Source organism: Colletotrichum tamarilloi (genome assembly GCF_030869305.1).
Source record: "Colletotrichum tamarilloi strain Tom-12 chromosome Unknown Scaffold_33.1, whole genome shotgun sequence".
Lineage (NCBI taxonomy): Eukaryota > Fungi > Ascomycota > Sordariomycetes > Glomerellales > Glomerellaceae > Colletotrichum > Colletotrichum tamarilloi.
This window is the reverse complement of record NW_026849416.1, coordinates 147,930-164,940: the sequence shown is the minus strand read 5'-3', so window position 1 is coordinate 164,940 and position 17,011 is coordinate 147,930. Positions and strand designations below refer to the sequence as shown.

The window sequence follows — 17,011 nt, the reverse complement described above, 5'->3', positions numbered from 1 at the left end:
GCAGGGACAAGATGAATGTGACACAAGGGAGGAGATGTTTGGCTTGCTACACTACGGGTTCGGGGTCTGGCACCACCACCATGCCAATCCCTAGGTCCCAAGTCCAACTCAGCCCCCAGAACCTGGGGAAAGCTCTCGCCGCGGCCTGCCACGGCACGGGGGAACGGGTTGCGGGTGAGCGAACCTGGAAGCTGAAGCTTGCTAAGGTCACGGGTGGGTACGTATCACCTCCAAATGCGCCCAGATGCGGAGAAGCGTCGAATGATGTCACATGAGAACCGGGGTAGAAGGGGGTGGATCCGACCTTGAGGAGACAAACGGAAGATCATTGCTGCGGTAATCCGATTATGCTCTTTTCCCGTTACTACCTGAAAGTAACAGGCCCGTGCCCGGAAAAGACCAGAAACGGACGATACTCCACTATTTCGCACCTGTCGCGGCTGTGGCCTCAGGCCACACTTTGCTCGGCTACGGGTCCAGCCGCCGAAACCGAAAGCTCAATCGGAGGAAAAAGGCTCGTTTTGATAGCTTCACATCGAACCTCCGAATACCGCCCGCCATCTAGACCCCTTCAATTTCTCCCCTGCAACCCACATCACAACCGTCAAGATGACCTGGCTCGGAGCTCGCGCACTCAAGAAGTACCCCACGCCCGTCCGTACGTATTCCTCGAAGACCGTCCCTGCGAGCCCGTCGCGCAATCGCTGACCTCCCTTACAGTTAAGCCGATGGCGCCTTTCTTCGCTGCCGGTATGTCCGAGTCCTCCGATGAACTCTGAATCCCGAGCGAACCAACTTGCAAAGAACACGAGAAAGAGAGCGAGAAGACTAGCGACGTGAAGCGCAGCGTGTGCTGATAATTCTGCAGGCCTGGTCATTGCCTACGGCATCAACTCCGCTCAGAACGCCATGATGAAGTGTACGTCGCGCAAACGAGGAACTCCCGAAAGGACGCATACTAATGTTATATACAGCCGACGAGTGGAAGAACGATGCCCGCAACCCTCTCGCCAAGAAGCATTAAGTTCGCAATGGAGTAGCCTAGGCTAGTCGGGGAGAAGGCCGAGCAACGGGAAACGTGTCGAGGATATAGACCCGCCAACGCGTTTTCTTCATGGACGCTGTATCATAGACGCACGGCTCGCATGCAATTGAGCTGTTGTACTAATGTACCGATGCCACACGTGCCATAACAATCGAGAGCTGCGGGCGTTCTGTGCCTATTCGGTGCGTGAAAGCGTCAGCAATCCGACATGACTGCGCCATTTGCTGTGTAATGACTCTGTACGCGGCATCTGCCGGACATCATTGCGTGAGAGAGAGGAGGTTTCAAAGTCGACAACCAAGAGGGGCGGTCGTCAATTCTGGAGTTGAGTCGCAGTATCACAAAGCGAGGCTCGGACGGACGGCATGCGTATCACGTGACACTGAACAGTCGATAACTCTACCATTGATTATGATAGAACAAATTAACAGATGACGTACTGTACTAGAATGATATAAAACTAGAATTGACCATATGAGACTTCATCGGACTTCGAGGAGTGATGCAATCGGTTATCGTGGCTCTAGTCCTTATCGCCGTCTCAATTCCTCTTCTTTTCGGCGAAGAGTCAACTGTGGATTTGTCAGTATCCACTTTACACTGTCACTGAACACTTCGACTTCTCAACACGCCCTTTGAACTACATCGTAGATACACACACATGATAACTTCACTTCACTTACGTCTTAGAGCTGTTGCTTCTGTCTCTCGAGTTTCTCAGTTTTCTGCCAAGACCGTCAATAATACCCACTCATACTTCAGCCACATCTTCACCTGCAAAATGTCGACGGTAGCAGGCGCAACCCCGAACGGCTCAGCAGCAAAGAAGCCCAACGGAAAGAAAGAGATTAAAATTCTCATGCTTCACGGTAAGATATGTGCCCTGTTCTCGTACTTTTTATAGAACGCCAAATTAGTCGTCCAGACCCAGCCCATAATCAACATTTCTTCTTCATGACCCCTCTCCAAATCTCATCAAAACCTCACTAACACTCCAAGGCTACACCCAATCCGGGCCCCTCTTCCGCTCAAAAACCCGCGCCCTAGAGAAACTCATCGCAAAGTCCTTGGGCCCCTTCAACCTCGCCCCAACACTCTTCTACCCAACTGGACCCTCACAGCTCTCCCCGCGCGACATCCCAGGCTTCGTCCCGGACGAATCCGCCAACGGCGAGGACCAGGAAATCGACGCCTGGGCCTGGTGGCGCAAGGACGAGTCCTCGGGCTCTTACCGCTTCCTGGACCAGGGCATCTCCACCGTCGCCGAAGCGGTCCGCGAGGCCGGCGGCGTCGACGGTGTAGTGGGTTTCAGCCAGGGCGGTGCCTTTGCTGCGCTCCTGGCGGCCATCTTGGAGGGTCCACATCGCGATGAGAAGATGCCGGAGGACCTGAAGGCTTCGGCGCAGGCGTTGCGGGAAGCTAACGGTGGGAAGCCGTTCAAGTTTGCAGGCATTTACTCTGGTTTCTTTGCGCCGCCTGAGGAGTTGCAGTGGGCTTACGAACCCAAGATCAAGACGCCTACACTGCATTTCCTTGGTAGCTTGGACACTGTCGTTGAGGAATCAAGAAGTCAGGGGCTTGTGGACCGTTGTGAGGAGCCGATGGTCGTTGTCCATCCCGGGGGCCATTACGTGCCTATTACCAAGGAGTGGGCCATGCCGCTGATCGGCTTCCTCAAGAAGATTGCCGATGAAGAGACAGCGAAGAGCAACATTTAGATGTCAGTCACACATTACGAACAAACGAATTGGGTAGGGGTATAGATAGGTACATCAAGGACATTGATTCATCATAGAATAGACCGAAGCATGTTTTACACATCCCAGCCTGGTTCATTGCCTTCGTCTAAGATAGTGTTCTACAATTACACGCCGTAACCCATGCCGAAACCCCGGCACCCATCCAGACGTCTAATGCGCCTTAGTAGACTTTCCCTTGCCCGACTTGGACGCGCCAGGCTGAATGTTGGCCATCATCTCCTCCTTGGTAATGAGATGATCAATACGCTCGAGGTGACCCAACAAGCTCTTCATGTTGGAGCTCCACTCATTCAAGATGTCATCTGCATCTCTGGGCTTCGCGAAGCTCACAATGCGCGCAGGGCGATCGATCTTGGCGTAGATAGTCTTGGAGGTAACCAGCTCGCTAATGTACTTCTCCGTCTCGTCCTCAGTGAGATCCAGCAGCTGGGTAAGGCGCTGAGTCTGGATGCGGGTGTAGTACTTGGCGACCACACGCACATTGTGCTCGATGACTCTCTTGCGGAGATCCAACCAGCGCTGGTGCGCCTTCTCGTCGTCCGACTGACCGGCCTGGGCGTCGAAGACATCGGTTTCGCACAGGTGAGGGCCGAAAGTCTTTGCAACCTCTGGCCAGCGCATGAGCTCGTGGACTGTGAAAAGCTTAAGAAGCTCGGCCTCCTGGGTGACTTGGCCGATTCTAGAGTCCTTCTGGATTCTGTGCAGCAGATCGTGCTGCTCGTTGTCGTGAGGGGCAAGAATGACGAAATAGATGATGCGTTGGAGGACCTAGAGATTGTTTGTAAGCAGTTGTGCTTGTCATAGCCGAGAGTATTGATCTTACAGGGTGGAGCTTCTTGGGGTCTTCCTCGACGGCCTCAGTGTCCAGAACCTGGCGGTAGTGCTTGCAGACATCAAGGTACTTGTCATCATGCTTCGCAAGGATGATCTGTTGCTCGTAGTACCGCAGCTTCAGGTCTGTTGTGTCATCCTCCTTCTCTTCGGGGACTTCCTCGCCTCTCGCCTTCTTCTTCTCGCGCTCCTTCTTCTCCTTCTCCAGCTGCTCGGGCGTCTTCTTCGGCTTTCGCGACAGGTATCGGGTGCTGATCTTCCTGCTTAGAATCTGTGCTTGAGTCCAGTCGCCAACCTCAATGCAGAGAGCGACTTGTGCGAGGATGAATTCGGTCTTCTCTCTTCGGTCCATAGATCCGAACGTCTCAACCTGGAGCTCGCAGAGGATATCTGTCGCCGCCTTGAGGTCGCCCTGCTCCTTCTTGATATCGGACAGAGTCTTGGTCACACGCGCACGCTCGACTTCGACAAAGATCTTTCCCTCGGTGACCGTCCGCAGTGTCTCGATGACGGTAAGCTTGGTTTCGAGATTCGGGGTAGAGTCGAGGAAGCCCATGACCGCCTGGACCATCTTGGTGATAGCTTGCTTGAGCTGCCCATGCTTCTTCGAGAGAATCAGAACCTGCTCATTCATCAAGCTCCAGTCCCCGGCATTCTTGGTGATGTTGACAATGGCGATGAGTATACGCGATGTCGATGCGAGATCTGAGGACTGCGCTCCGTTAGCACGTCAGCATCTGGGGAAGGGAGGGGTAGCTTGCTCACCTGACGGGTCTGCTTCTCCAAGACGCTCAGCTTCTCGATGGCAGCTGAGATATCGCTCTGTACAAATATCAGTATTCATTGCATAGCCACGTCAATTCCGGGCTGCAATCCGCACCTTTGCGAGCTTCTCTGCCTCCGGGATCTGCTTGTCCGTCTCCTTCGAGAAGTCCTTCTCGGGCTTCAAGGCTGCCTCCGACATGCTGGGCGATAGTTCGGGGGTTCTGTTTGTGTTGAAGGTAGCGACGCGAGTTCAGATCGGAATCGTGGCTGCGGTGGATTGGCAGTTGAAAAGGCTGTCGGTTGGGAAGGTGAGGCTGATTTGGTTGTTTGTTAGAATCGAAGGCTCCCGCAGCTACGCAACATGCTCGTGCCTACCTGACCTCACCCTGGCCGCAGTGCTCAGGAACCCGGATTAGGTAAGGCGGGGCAGAGCTGGCACGGAGGGACGTACCTTTTCCCGGCCCTGCCTTCCCGCTTCCATCGATGGTCTGTGCATGGTAGCTTCCAGTTACTGTCGGTCCAGTTGCTATCGGTATTCTTTCCTCTAACTAATTTGGCTCTTGTTGATGGATGGCAGACGGATCATATTCTTGCCGGCGAGTACGCGACGTTCCAGAATCAACATCAAATATCGAAAGAATCAATGAGTCTCCTCTCCATAGACTTCATAGGATATGAGGAGGAATCGTATGTTCAGATTACCTCACTGGGAAGCTGAACTGAAGTTACTGCTTGATTGCCAATTGACGCAACCTTGTTTTGCTTGTGTCTACCGTTAAGCATATTCCATCAACGTATTTCGCATGCCCTTAGAATTTTACACAGCTTGTCATTTCGACCTGCTACATTTTTTCAACAAAAATAATCCTATTAGCGTCAACCTCCCATTCTCGAATGCTTGAATGGATTCGACCTGCGATTTCTTCAATAAAGCCCTCGCAGCCTGGCATCGCGATTATGATGACATGGTCACTCCCATGACCCCGAAGCCTCTTCTATTTGTGTCTGTACGGGACAGTTGCAGCGTAGGCGCACGCCTGGCTCGGAGTACTTCGGATAGCAGATGCGCGGGATCCACAGGATAAGCTCTTGCTCGCAGCTCAACAGTTTATGTGGCCTAGTTTCCATGGTCGGGAACAGATTATGTAGTATTTGAAAAACATTATATACTAAGAAGAGCTTATGCTATCGGCGGACAAAGCAATATTTAGGGGTTGACAGGTGGGGGAGTGCTATCAATGACAATCGTCGTAGGGTTGACCTGGTTGCAGAGCAAGTCTCCAAGGCCACCGGCATGGCAGTATGTGAAAACATCGCCCTCGCCCCAGTAGCCGAAACTATTTGCCCTCGTCAGCTCGTCATCATTCTCAGGTTTCATGATTAAAAGTAACTTACGCAAGGCCAAGCTCGTGGTAGATGCGCAGGGCAAACTCAGTCTCCTTGCCCGGACGGATTGTGAAGCGGTACTTGGACTCGCCGCAGGTAATCACATCGGAAGGAACACCGGTCGCACCCTGGCATGCCAGATCCGTGGCGTTGTTGCCAGAGAGAAGGAAGCTGACGTTGGTGACTGTTCCATTTTGCTGCTTACGGACAGAGAGGTCGGCGATGTCAATGTTCTCGTACGGGCGAGGCTCTTCCGTCTCTTGGGGTGCTGGGGCAGCGAGGGCAGCAACGCCGAAGAGGCCAGTGACGGTAGCGAGAGTGAATTTCATCTTTGCAATTCAAGGTCGGTCTTTGATCGTTTCTGGTGATGTTGGCAATCGTCGAGATTCTGTTGCACAACTAGTAAGGGTGGGTATGAAAGTAAAAAGTCCAGCTTGGAAGAGGCTGCGCTGTGGTCGGTTATATACTTGCGATGGGCTCCAGATACCGGTCCATAAGATCATCATCGCCAAGTCGGTTTGGTCGGGCAAGCGAGGTTGGTGATTTCGACGTCACCGTCGCTTGGGAGGTAACCATTGTGTGGGGAATGCCTGTCCGGCAAATCCCAAAATGACTGTGTTCTCGTAAACGAAACTATGACAGTGTTGGAAGCGGGTAAACACGAAAGACTAGCAATTCTGTCTCACTCTCAACTGCTCCCCTCTTGAAAGGTTCTGTCTCATGGGTAATGCCAGAAATAGCACATGAGATGAACTGTTCAATTCTCCACATCGATCACGAACTCTAATTTGACCGGGGCACTAAGACCACAACTTCTGTAAAGCTTTTATCTAGTGAAGGCCGGGATTCTGGCATTTGGCTGGCACGGCTGGTAATACCTACAAGGCAGGTGTTGCTTTCCACTGGAAATAGTGACGCTTACAGGGAGGCAATAAGTCCAGGGGAGTGAGAAAGCGCTGGAAGTGAGAGCCCGGAATGCACAAAAGCTAAACCCCAGCAGAGACAGCAACGTCGTTTTGCTGCGTTGGTAGTCACATCGGGCAGTAAAAATGTGGACAAAATGACCGCCGATCTTCTCGTATTACCGCCAAGATCAATGTGGTTTCTTTGATGCGGTCACGGCCGCAACAGGCGACTCCCCATTAAAAATTACCCGAAAGTTCCAGCTCTGGTGCTTGGTTCTCTTATGCCAGCTGCAAAATCCATAAGTCCGGCTGACGTATCCTCTCAGAACGAATAGTAAATGTTGAGCTCTGAGAAAAAATAATGTTCTCAACCTGTGCTTTGCAATGGCATCTGGTACACAAGACTATCGTTGCAAGATCTTGCACAACGCTAGTGTCACCGGGGCTTGCATCTGGGCTTCCTCTTGCCGCCAAATATGGGCCGATACTCAAACAACTACCGTCTGCATAAATACACGCTCAACTCCACCAAGATGAATTTGCATGAAGTCCTATTTTATTATTCATATTAACATATCTTGAGTTTCTCTTCTTCCGATTCAGCGAGTCAACTCAATGGGAGGGTTCGATATTTCCCACGCTGCATTGTCCGAACTTCGGTAAGCGTCCGAAATTCTTGGGATCTATGGAAGTGTCAGACCTCGAGCTTCTTCGCCACTTCTGTAATTTCACTGCATCCGCATTGTCGAATGACCTGTACTCCTTCAACGGGACTTCTGTCGTATGATAGTCGTAAAGTAGGACTTAAACACGAGTGTTGATGCTAAGCGTCTTAGTCTTGTTAGCTTCACATTTTGCAAGTCTTTACCCGCAAAGGAAAAGGCCACATGTTGCAACCTTCGGCTGAGTGATGGAATTTAATGAAGAAAAAGAATAATTTAGGCCACTAGATCTGCTCAAACACTCAACCTTGGCAACTTACACCGGTCCTAGCCCATAAGTTTTCAGAATTACACTGGCTAGATGATTAGATGATGCGTCGGCTATAGGAGAAGATTTCAACTTCCACCGAATATTACTACACTTTAAAGACGTGTAACAAGCGCCGAGGTCGTTCACGAATCTACGACATGATGATACGGAAACCAGCACACATTAGGCGTTGATAGACGAGAACCTGGAAAATGGAGATCTGTTCTTAAGGAATCAACGATAGCTTCATAGAATTCTTGTCATTACAGTTTTACCTGAGATGATAAACTGTGCATATGTAGTGGCCGGAGATCTGGCATGTTGCTGGATTATCACGTCCTTATGGTAACATCTCCAAGACTCCATCAAGTTAACTTAACAGTGACGACGTCCTTAGAAGGAACAGCGACGGATACCCCTGAGCCCGAGATGCTGGCCGTCGTGGAAGCGGGCTTGTGGCTGTTGTCAGTGACCCATGCGCTTGCAGCCTTGGGAGTGAACCCCTTGAGTGAGACGTTGGCAGCCTTAGCAGCGCTGCCATTGTTTGTGGAGATGATCACAATAGACCCATCTTTGTTTTTGACTGCTGTGGTCAAGACGTCGGATGCCACCATGCCCGACGTTTGTAATATCTGCGCGCCGGGCCGGATGTGCCGCGACCACATGGCGAATGCCCAGAAGTTAGCCGACGGCGTCGCGGTCTTACCATCCTGCGTATCGACGAGGTGGGAATCGTACTGCAGCTGCTTGAGTTCAAAGCCCTCCCAGTAAAGATAGGCAGGAGATTGGCATTTATGATGCCAACGGCAATCTTGTTGGCCCAGGTCATGCCCTCTGTGGCGCCTCCATTCTTGAACCAGGCCAGGTCAAAGGCTGTCGTGATGCCAGATTCGGTGACCCAAGAAGACAGCTCAGTGTTGAGAGCGGTGTTGGCGTCGCCTGAGTAGGTGAGTGAGGTGATTAGACCCAAGTAGGATTCCATACCAGCGGCAACGAGAGCGTTGGTGTATTTGACGGTTGAAGCCCAGCCGAAAGCATCACAGCAAGTGACTGCGGTCTTGAGACCGGCAGATTGAACGGCTTTGGACAGAGTGGGGATGAAAGAGGTGGACTCCTGGGCATTGAAGCTTATTTGCACCTGAGAGTATCCAGGGCTGGGTAGTGTGGTAGTCAGTCCATGTCCCTAGCTTTAAGGGGGGTTCTGATGCTTACGAGAAGTCGGGCTCGTTAAGGAAGCCTAGGTGGGTAATGTTGAGCCCGGCTTGCTGGTAGTACTTGACATACTGCACGAGGAAGCCGGCATAGGCTTGTCGCCAATCGCCAGAGGAGCAGGTATGGCCGGTTGTGCCGCATAAGTATCTAGAGCGTGTTAGAGAGTAGCCACTCAAGCGACTACTTGCGTTCCCGTCGCTTCATTACCACTCGTCTTCATGAATCCAGGAGCACTCCAAGCGTCAGTGTAGATTTTATTCACCCCATAGCTGACGGCCTGCTTTGTGAACCATACCTGACCGCTGTCGTCGTTGTCCCAGGTATAAGTCGGCTTACCTGCAGGCGATCCAGGGCTCGTGGGAAGAATGCTGTCTCCTTTGCCGCCGGAACCAATGCGATTGCGGATGATGCTGAACCCGGCACCTTTGATAGGGCTGAAAAGTAGATCGAGAGCCCCCTCCTGAAGGGCCGTGGGTGCGTTCTGGAACTCCTTGGCATGCCCAAAAGCTTAAGAGAAGCCAAATCCCTCGATCTTTTGCAACTTGGAGGTGGTGTCGACGGTAACCTGCCAAAGTGCCAAAGCGCCTAGGCCGACAACACCAAGCAAAGTTGTGAAAGGTGACATCTAATCAGCAAATCATGAACAAAGAAAGAATGTGATGTTCGATATCGAAAGGAATGTGGGAGTGGGCCGAATCCGCGTGCCAAGAAAAACGACAATTCCGGGAGCTTTGCGGTTCTCATATACATGGGGCATTCAAGAAACTACCGAACAACGCGGGAATCTCGCATCCCCTTTGGCAAGATAGTAATCAGTCCGAAAGCCATTCTGATTGCTCGTTTCTAGGACTTACGGATTTTGGTGCATGCTAGCCCTCCGGACCCAGAATTGAGGAGTCTTGACAATATATTCGAAATGATGCTGTGCTCATGTCATTGTTACCAAGCTACCGTGGCGCTCATTGGAGCAGGGAGAGAAAACAAATCGCTCCCATAGAAACATTGGTGATCTAGTCTCGGGAACGTCCGAACTGCTCGCATAGCAGCGAAGCTGGGGCTTCCTAGTCCCTCTTCGGTAAGTGAAATAGAGTGAACATGAAACTCAGGGGCCAGGCGAATATGTGTGATTCAACTACAAATTACGGCAGGGGCTTTTTTGGCCGTGATTGAGCCTTAAATCTTGTTTGAAAATCTGGGCCAGTCGTTATGAGGAAGTATAGAGGTCTAAGCTCGTAACGACTGTACTGCAGTAGATACAGCATCGTTGTCTGGAGATGGCCATAGCTCTGATTGAAGGACTCCGCGGCATCACCAAATACCCAATTTGTTTGAAACATCGGGCCTCAAGACTGCGATGTTGTAGTGCGAAGTGTCCCTTATTAGTTCGCAAGTCAGTGGATCTAGATACGACAATTCCTGATATAAAATACAAAAAAGGTTGGTTCTTCCGTCATTGTCCATTCCGTTCAACCCATATGCCTCATTCGTTCTTGTTTCTACTTCTTTTCACTCTTTTGGTCTATCCATTCCATACAACGCAACATCTTTTGTCACAATGAAGTTCACTCCTGTTGTCTTGGCCGTTGCCCAGGTGGCATCCGCTCATTACTTCTTCGACACCGTGGTTCAAGACGGTACCGCCGGAAAGTCTTTCCAGTACATCCGAGACTTCACCCGTGCCACCAAGTATAATCCGATCAAGTTCTCGAACAACCCCGCCGCCGATATTCGCGATGGTTCCTACATCGACGGCCCGGACAGCAGATGCAACCAGGGAGCTTACACCAACGCCGCCAAGACGGAGGTCCTCGACGTCACTGCGGGAAGCGACGTTACGGTTAAGCTTGGCGTAGGCGCCACCATGCAGCACCCTGGTTAGAAGACTCTGTCGCCGCGTGATTCGCCTCGACGTTGCACGTTGACTAACATCTGCATCCAATTACTATAGGACCTGCTCTGTACTACATGTCGAAAGCCCCCGATGGCAGCGTCAAGGACTACGACGGCTCAGGTGACTGGTTCAAGATTGGCGAGACTGGCGTTTGCACCCAGAGTGGCGACTTCACCAAAGACGCTTGGTGTACTTGGGACAAGAACACTCTTACCGCCACCATTCCCAAGGATACGCCTTCAGGGGAGTATCTCCTGCGCTTTGAGCACATCGGTAAGAATTTGATATTGGCTTCAAATTTGCGTACGTCATTTGTATCATGATAAATTAACAAACTCTCCCAGGCGTCCACAAGTCGTTTGACCACGAGCCTGAGCACTTCGTGTCTTGCGTCCAGATCAAGGTCACAGGAGGCGGCAACGGCATCCCTAGCCCTCTGGTCAAATTCCCTGGCGCGTACAAGTACACCGACCCTTACGTGAGCTTCAGTCTTTACAACGGATACAAGGCTTTCCCAATGCCTGGTCCTGCTGTGTGGTCCGGCGGATCGAGCGACGTCAACAACACCTCGGCAGCTGAGGCGGTCCCAAGCAGTCTGCCTTCGACGACCCTGATCACTGCTACTCGTTCTGCTACTCCTAGTGCAAAGGCTACTGCTGGATGCGCTAAGCTCCGTCGCTGATGAGCCTGTATACCGAGCCTATATACCGGCAATGCGCGACATAGGCTCTGCCTCTGGTGTTACTTCCGCCAGATGGTTGACGAAGTATGTCGGGAAAGAGGCTCCTGCTCTGTGTTGAGATGCTACTTGAGGCGTTGCCTAAGTGTTGCTTTCATTCTATTGTACAACTTTGAGAATAAAACTTTACTTGCCATAACCAAAGAACTTTATATTATCACAATCCTAATCAAGCTGCCCAGAGCTGAGAATCAGATGAGCTAACCCCAGGTTTGACTTGTGGGCAAGATTCATATTAGATGAGGAATCAAGATATAAGTAATGGGCGGCCTACGCTATACAATTACTTTTCAATCCTGGACTCAGATTGCCTCGATGCTGCTTGTAGTCTCGTGGGAGTGAGATCCCAGTCCAAGCCACGGATGGTTGACCAAGCGGTCAACGATTCATGTATGTTGGAAAAGGGGTGCCGAGGTGGGGGTCACAGACGAGAACGGATGGAATAATGGTGACGACCGTGGAGGTGGGGAAGGCACCTCTAAGGTCTACCGCCAACCTAGGTCTTGGTCATCTTTCATCCTCCTTGAGATCTCACAGTGCAGTTCCATTCTATAGAAAGAAGTATTACCAAGGCACGGTATAGGTGAGTAGTGCGAGGGCCGAGCACATCCAATCATGGCTATGGCTCTTAAGCTAACCGTACTGATCCTTGAAAGCTCGAGGGAAATGGAGAGCTCACCATCCCCAGGACGGTAAAAGAGAGTTACCCCATGATCCCCAACGTATGACCCCCACATAGTCCCGCAAACATCCCTGGCCCCAGGTGTCCAAGAAATCCCATATTCCTTCTGTCCTAACGCCGGATCTGATGCCGGGGAGCTGCAAGGTGGGGGCGGTCCGACGAGAAAGTCGGCTGATATTTGGGGGGTTCAGGGATGACCAAGCAGCAAGGAACAAAGGCATCGTTTGAATGCTGCCATGCTAGGCCCTACCCCATGGGGTCGTTTCCCCGCGTTTGGATTGTTCTCCACGTTTGCCTGGGGATAGGGGGAAAATGAAGGGAAGAAGATGATTGTGGGACGAGGAGAAGGAATGGGAGGTTGTTCAAAGGTTGACGGGTCCGGGGAAAAGGAGGTTAAGTTCAGGGCCTTCCCACGTCTTTTGACCGCCGCATGTTTGGCTTCTTATAGGCAGGTCTCCTTGTCTGTCACCTCGCCAACTTCCTCAATCCCAGTTGCTATCCGATACCTGAGCCACGAGAGGAGTAAGCTGTACTCAGTCTTGGACCAATAAACAACCATGGATATGGACAAGACAGAGAGGTCTTCGGACCAGGTCGAGGACGTCAACGCCGATAAGCTAAGCCAGCATGGCGGCAACCTCATCATGCCAGCCAGCTTGGCGGCCTTGAGTCAGGAGGAGTATGAGAGAATTGGCAAGAAGGCGACGTTGAAAATGGACTTGGTGATCATGCCCATCATGGTCATCATGTACATCCGTGAGTGCAACCCGCGTACTCCAATCATCCACTCCCAGAGGACACGACTAACATATCTGATAATTAAAGTTAACTACCTCGACCGCCAGAACATTGCCAGCGCAAAGCTCGCCGACATCACCACAGACCTGAACCTGAGCCAAGTCGAGTACCAGACAACCGTCAGCATTCTATTTGTTGGCTATAGTGAGAACTTCCAATCCGTTCAGTCGCAGAAACACTTTTCTCAAACCCTGGCTAACGCGGAAGCTCTGCAGTCCTCATGCAAGTTCCCTCGAACATGATTGTCGGCAAGATCAAGTGGCCCGGGGCGTACATCTGCTGTGGCATGGCCGCATGGGGTGTTATTTCTTCCCTCATGGCCGTGGTGCATAACTACGAAGGCCTACTGATGGCGCGCTTCTTCCTTGGCTTCGTTGAGGCCATCTTCTTTCCTGGCGCACTATACTTCCTCTCCCTGTTCTAGTAAGCGATCCCAATCATGTGCTCTTGGTCCCAAGCGATGTTGATCTGTGTCTCTCTAGTAACCGAAAGCAATTTGCCTTGCGGACTGCCATCCTCTATTCTGGTTCCCAGCTGGGCAATGCATTCGGCGGTCTCTTCGCCATCGCCATCCTGAACCTAGATGGTGCACACGGACTTGCAGGTTGGCGTTGGGTATGTGCCTGTTCTCTCTTCTTTATCTGAAGCCTTCTCGGTCTAATCATGTAAACCACAGCTCTTCCTCGTAGAGGGCGTCATCACCGTCGGCTTGGCCATTCCGTTCGCATGCATCCTGCCCAATTCCAACAAGAAGATTCCCACTCTGACCCAACTGGAGTGCGAATGGGTGCAGTACAACTTCGCCGCAGATCAGGGCCAGGAAGATAATTCCAGCGAAGTCACCGCTATGAAGGGTTTCATGATGGCCGTCACGGACCCAAAGACCTGGATGCTCATGGGAGTCCTTTACTCTGTAAGTCGCACACCTCACCTATCCGCCCGCTCCAAGCACCTTTCCGAAGAGGTTAGAGAAGTCTCTGGCACACCATGAACAACTTTGCTAACTCACCCGGACCATCAGACCTACATCGTCGGCGCCGTCGCAAACTTCTTCCCCTCCGTCGTCGGCGGCCTCGGCTTCTCCCGCACAATGACCTACGCCCTCACCGCGCCCCCCTTCCTCCTCTGCGTCATCACCATGCTCCTAAACGGCTTCCACTCAGACCGCAAACAAGAACGTTTCCTTCATATCGTCATCCCCCTATGCATCACCCTCGTCGCCAACATCATCGCCGTCTCAACAACCAACACGGCAGCACGCTACGTTGCCATGATGCTTCTCCCCGGTTCTTTCTACGCTGCCGCGGTGGTCGTGCTCTCTTGGATCACTGGTAGTCTAGCCCAACCTTCGGTCAAGCGTGCGAGTGCCATTGCCCTTATCAACGCCATGTGTAACACGCCGAATATCTGGGGTAGTTATCTGTATTATGGTGCGCCGAGATACGTTACGGCGTTTATTGTGAATATTGCGGCGACAGGTTTGGCGATTGGATTCGCCACGGTGACGAGGATTTGGTTGAGAAGGTTGAATGCCAAGTTGGACCGGGGCGAGGACACGGGGAAGCATGGACCGACGCAGGCGCAGGTCGCTGGAGGGTTCAGATATCTCATTTGAAGCTTCTACTGGGGAATGCCCTTATGTTCAGCTAATAGTCTTGAGGAAGGATTTATTCGCTATGTTTAATGGTGTTGACACTGCCTTAAGCTTCTACAAGCTTTTGAAATTAAATTAAGTTCAAGACAATTGGCCATGAACTCCGTGCTCGTGGACTTATCCCTTCTGACAACAACTGAGCTAGCTGTTACATCGCGCCTCAGTATGGAGAATGATTGCCTAGCAAGCTGAGTGGTCACTTCTTATCTTTGACGTAGCAGAATTTCCCGCGATGCGCTTTTCTACCACGGAACACAAGCAATGAGATCATTATTAAAGTGAATTAGATAGAATCTATGGTGAGAAGGCTCCTTGTTACGGAGAAACATAGTACTTGTCGGCGATCTCAGTTAACACATAGCCCTTGAACTAGTCTACAACTTCACCCTCCCTGTAACTTCCTTCTCAGCACGTTCGCTATTAACCATCTCAGGAACAATTTCTTCCACACTCGTGGCACCCGCGAGCGCCATATTAGTCTGTAGCTCATGTCTTAGGATCTGCACCAACCGCCTGACACCAGCCTCGCCATAGCCAGCCGTCATCGAGTACAAGAACGGCCGACCAATGCCAACAGCTGTGGCACCAAGAGCAATAGCCTTTAGGACATCCGTACCGCGTCTGATGCCACCGTCGACAAATACCTGGAATTTGGCTCTTGTCTCAGGAAAGAGGAGGTGCGGCGCGTATCTACGAATTTCAAGGAGCGTCAGCATGGGAGCCTGCGCCGTATCCTGCGACCTTCCTCCGTGGTTCGATAGCACGATGCCATCCACGCCGTGCTCGTGAGCGATGACGGCGTCTTCAACAGACTGAATCCCCTTGATGACAATCGGCAACGAGGTCGTCTGCCTTATCCATGTCAAATCGGCCCACGTCAACCCCGCATTCAGTAACCCAGAAGCCGTTGTCTTCGCCAGGCCGCTGGGTTCTGAAAGGGGTTCATCGCCAACAGTCAGCCTTTCATCGCGCTCACGTTTGCCGATGACTGGCGAATCGACCGTCACAAAGATCGCTTTGGCACCCAACCTCTCTGCCTTCCGAATCGTAGCTTGTGCCTTATCCCGGTTCCGATCAACGTACAGCTGAAAAAACAATGACTGTGCTTCGTTTACCCTGGCGCCGAAGATGGACTCGACCGACGCGCTCGGCTTGGTGGGCATACAGTACATGATCCCTTCCTTGCCCGCAGCCCTCGAGAGAATCGTCTCGGCTTCGGAGTGGGCGTACTTGGCCTGTCCAGTAGGCGAAATGTAGAAAGGTAGTGAAGTATGGAGGCTGAGGATATTGGTGGACGTGGAGATGGAGTCGACGTTTCGGAGAATGCGCGGGCGGAGGGCGAGCTTGCGGAATATGCGGCGCGAGTCGTCAAGGCTCTGTTCGTCTTCTGCGCCTGAGTAGTAGTACGCCCAGCCCATGGGCGAGAGGTACTTCTCCGCGACCTTTTCAAAATCGTCGGCGTTGATGATGGCTCCTAAATGTGGGAAAGCAGGCTTTTGCTTTTCGGGAGCGTTCGACGAGGCATCTTGCGGCTCTGGTAGTGTTGCTGGGTCTACGGGACCCAGGCAGCGATCTGGTGATAGGGTCTCTGTGATGAGGTCTGGGTTGTGGATGGAGTCGTAGTCTTCTGTCGCGTCTCGGCCAGCGCATTTGATGATGAGTTTTGCGCCGCCTGGGTGCTCATCAAGGAAGTCTAGTCTAGTGTGAGCGGGCAATGTGAAGCTGGGTACCGGAGCATGTGCGTACCTGTGACGTCCCATACTTGGCCATGCACAACGACCCAGCACGAGTCTTTGGTGTTGTTCTTCGCAACCTCCGTACCGCTAACAACCATGGTGATGATGACTGATGATTATCAGTGATTTTGAGCGAGAATAAGGGAGCAAGATGCACGAGAGATTGGCATTGATAGCTTGGGCAGATCCAACGTTTTCCCCATCCCCAGAGGCACCTTGGAAAGTTGAGATAGACCCATCGTACAGACCAAGCTTGGTCCTTTCACCCCGCGAAAGGCTCACGATGTCAAACATCTCCACTGACGGCACATTGACCCCACGAATCTACGCCAACCAGACCTAAGGTGGGGGTCATGTTGGCGTTGGTCCACGACCCCATGACGCCGCTTCTGGACCGATTCGAGACAAAGCTGCTCCCCCACTCAAGCCATAGCTTGCTTTTCGCAGTGGAATCCCCGCGAAAAAGTGGTGCGGCTCCGCCATGTTACGAAATCCAATTCGCTAGAAGGTGACGATGTTTGCGGCGTCGAGGATGTTAGTCGTCGGCTGTTACCAGGTTTGGGCGGAGAAGTGTCCGGCGACGACGTTGGAGCTGGGGGTGAGGCTCGGGAGTTGTCCGGGGCCCCGGAATGGGG

General features: G+C 52.0%; 9 protein-coding genes across 9 annotated transcripts; 5 read left to right on the top strand and 4 right to left on the bottom strand.

Moving 5' to 3' along the window:
* Nucleotides 1-80: 80 nt before the first annotated feature.
* On the top strand, nucleotides 81-565 carry CTAM01_08940 (uncharacterized protein; the record flags this gene model as incomplete). The annotated part of the gene is made up of 2 exons (XM_060524960.1): nucleotides 81-217; nucleotides 382-565. The coding sequence occupies 2 exons, from the start codon at nucleotides 81-83 to the stop codon at nucleotides 563-565; spliced, it is 321 nt and encodes a 106-aa protein (XP_060380400.1).
* Nucleotides 566-609: 44 nt separating this feature from the next.
* Nucleotides 610-1,024, top strand: CTAM01_08939 (ATP synthase subunit J; the record flags this gene model as incomplete). Its single annotated transcript, XM_060524959.1, has 4 exons — nucleotides 610-658; nucleotides 721-750; nucleotides 869-919; nucleotides 975-1,024. The coding sequence occupies 4 exons, from the start codon at nucleotides 610-612 to the stop codon at nucleotides 1,022-1,024; spliced, it is 180 nt and encodes a 59-aa protein (XP_060380399.1).
* Nucleotides 1,025-1,706: 682 nt separating this feature from the next.
* On the top strand, nucleotides 1,707-2,763 carry CTAM01_08938 (serine hydrolase; the record flags this gene model as incomplete). Its single annotated transcript, XM_060524958.1, has 2 exons — nucleotides 1,707-1,914; nucleotides 2,045-2,763. The coding sequence occupies 2 exons, from the start codon at nucleotides 1,707-1,709 to the stop codon at nucleotides 2,761-2,763; spliced, it is 927 nt and encodes a 308-aa protein (XP_060380398.1).
* Nucleotides 2,764-2,955: 192 nt separating this feature from the next.
* On the bottom strand, nucleotides 2,956-4,600 carry CTAM01_08937 (PCI domain-containing protein; the record flags this gene model as incomplete). Its single annotated transcript, XM_060524957.1, has 4 exons — nucleotides 2,956-3,573; nucleotides 3,629-4,348; nucleotides 4,402-4,458; nucleotides 4,517-4,600. 4 exons carry the CDS (start codon nucleotides 4,598-4,600, stop codon nucleotides 2,956-2,958), a joined length of 1,479 nt encoding a protein of 492 aa, XP_060380397.1.
* A 1,008-nt stretch (nucleotides 4,601-5,608) lies between these two features.
* On the bottom strand, nucleotides 5,609-6,116 carry CTAM01_08936 (uncharacterized protein; the record flags this gene model as incomplete). Its single annotated transcript, XM_060524956.1, has 2 exons — nucleotides 5,609-5,738; nucleotides 5,797-6,116. 2 exons carry the CDS (start codon nucleotides 6,114-6,116, stop codon nucleotides 5,609-5,611), a joined length of 450 nt encoding a protein of 149 aa, XP_060380396.1.
* A 1,913-nt stretch (nucleotides 6,117-8,029) lies between these two features.
* On the bottom strand, nucleotides 8,030-9,143 carry CTAM01_08935 (cellulosome enzyme; the record flags this gene model as incomplete). Its single annotated transcript, XM_060524955.1, has 4 exons — nucleotides 8,030-8,401; nucleotides 8,470-8,818; nucleotides 8,877-9,023; nucleotides 9,139-9,143. The coding sequence occupies 4 exons, from the start codon at nucleotides 9,141-9,143 to the stop codon at nucleotides 8,030-8,032; spliced, it is 873 nt and encodes a 290-aa protein (XP_060380395.1).
* A 1,288-nt stretch (nucleotides 9,144-10,431) lies between these two features.
* Nucleotides 10,432-11,449, top strand: CTAM01_08934 (fungal cellulose binding domain-containing protein; the record flags this gene model as incomplete). Its single annotated transcript, XM_060524954.1, has 3 exons — nucleotides 10,432-10,750; nucleotides 10,825-11,040; nucleotides 11,112-11,449. 3 exons carry the CDS (start codon nucleotides 10,432-10,434, stop codon nucleotides 11,447-11,449), a joined length of 873 nt encoding a protein of 290 aa, XP_060380394.1.
* A 1,296-nt stretch (nucleotides 11,450-12,745) lies between these two features.
* Nucleotides 12,746-14,601, top strand: CTAM01_08933 (TNA1 is necessary for nicotinic acid import into the cell; the record flags this gene model as incomplete). Its single annotated transcript, XM_060524953.1, has 6 exons — nucleotides 12,746-12,944; nucleotides 13,014-13,130; nucleotides 13,202-13,409; nucleotides 13,469-13,601; nucleotides 13,663-13,899; nucleotides 14,008-14,601. The coding sequence occupies 6 exons, from the start codon at nucleotides 12,746-12,748 to the stop codon at nucleotides 14,599-14,601; spliced, it is 1,488 nt and encodes a 495-aa protein (XP_060380393.1).
* A 413-nt stretch (nucleotides 14,602-15,014) lies between these two features.
* CTAM01_08932 (glycolate oxidase) lies at nucleotides 15,015-16,474 on the bottom strand (the record flags this gene model as incomplete). Its single annotated transcript, XM_060524952.1, has 2 exons — nucleotides 15,015-16,333; nucleotides 16,387-16,474. 2 exons carry the CDS (start codon nucleotides 16,472-16,474, stop codon nucleotides 15,015-15,017), a joined length of 1,407 nt encoding a protein of 468 aa, XP_060380392.1.
* Between the last annotated feature and the right edge of the window lie 537 nt (nucleotides 16,475-17,011).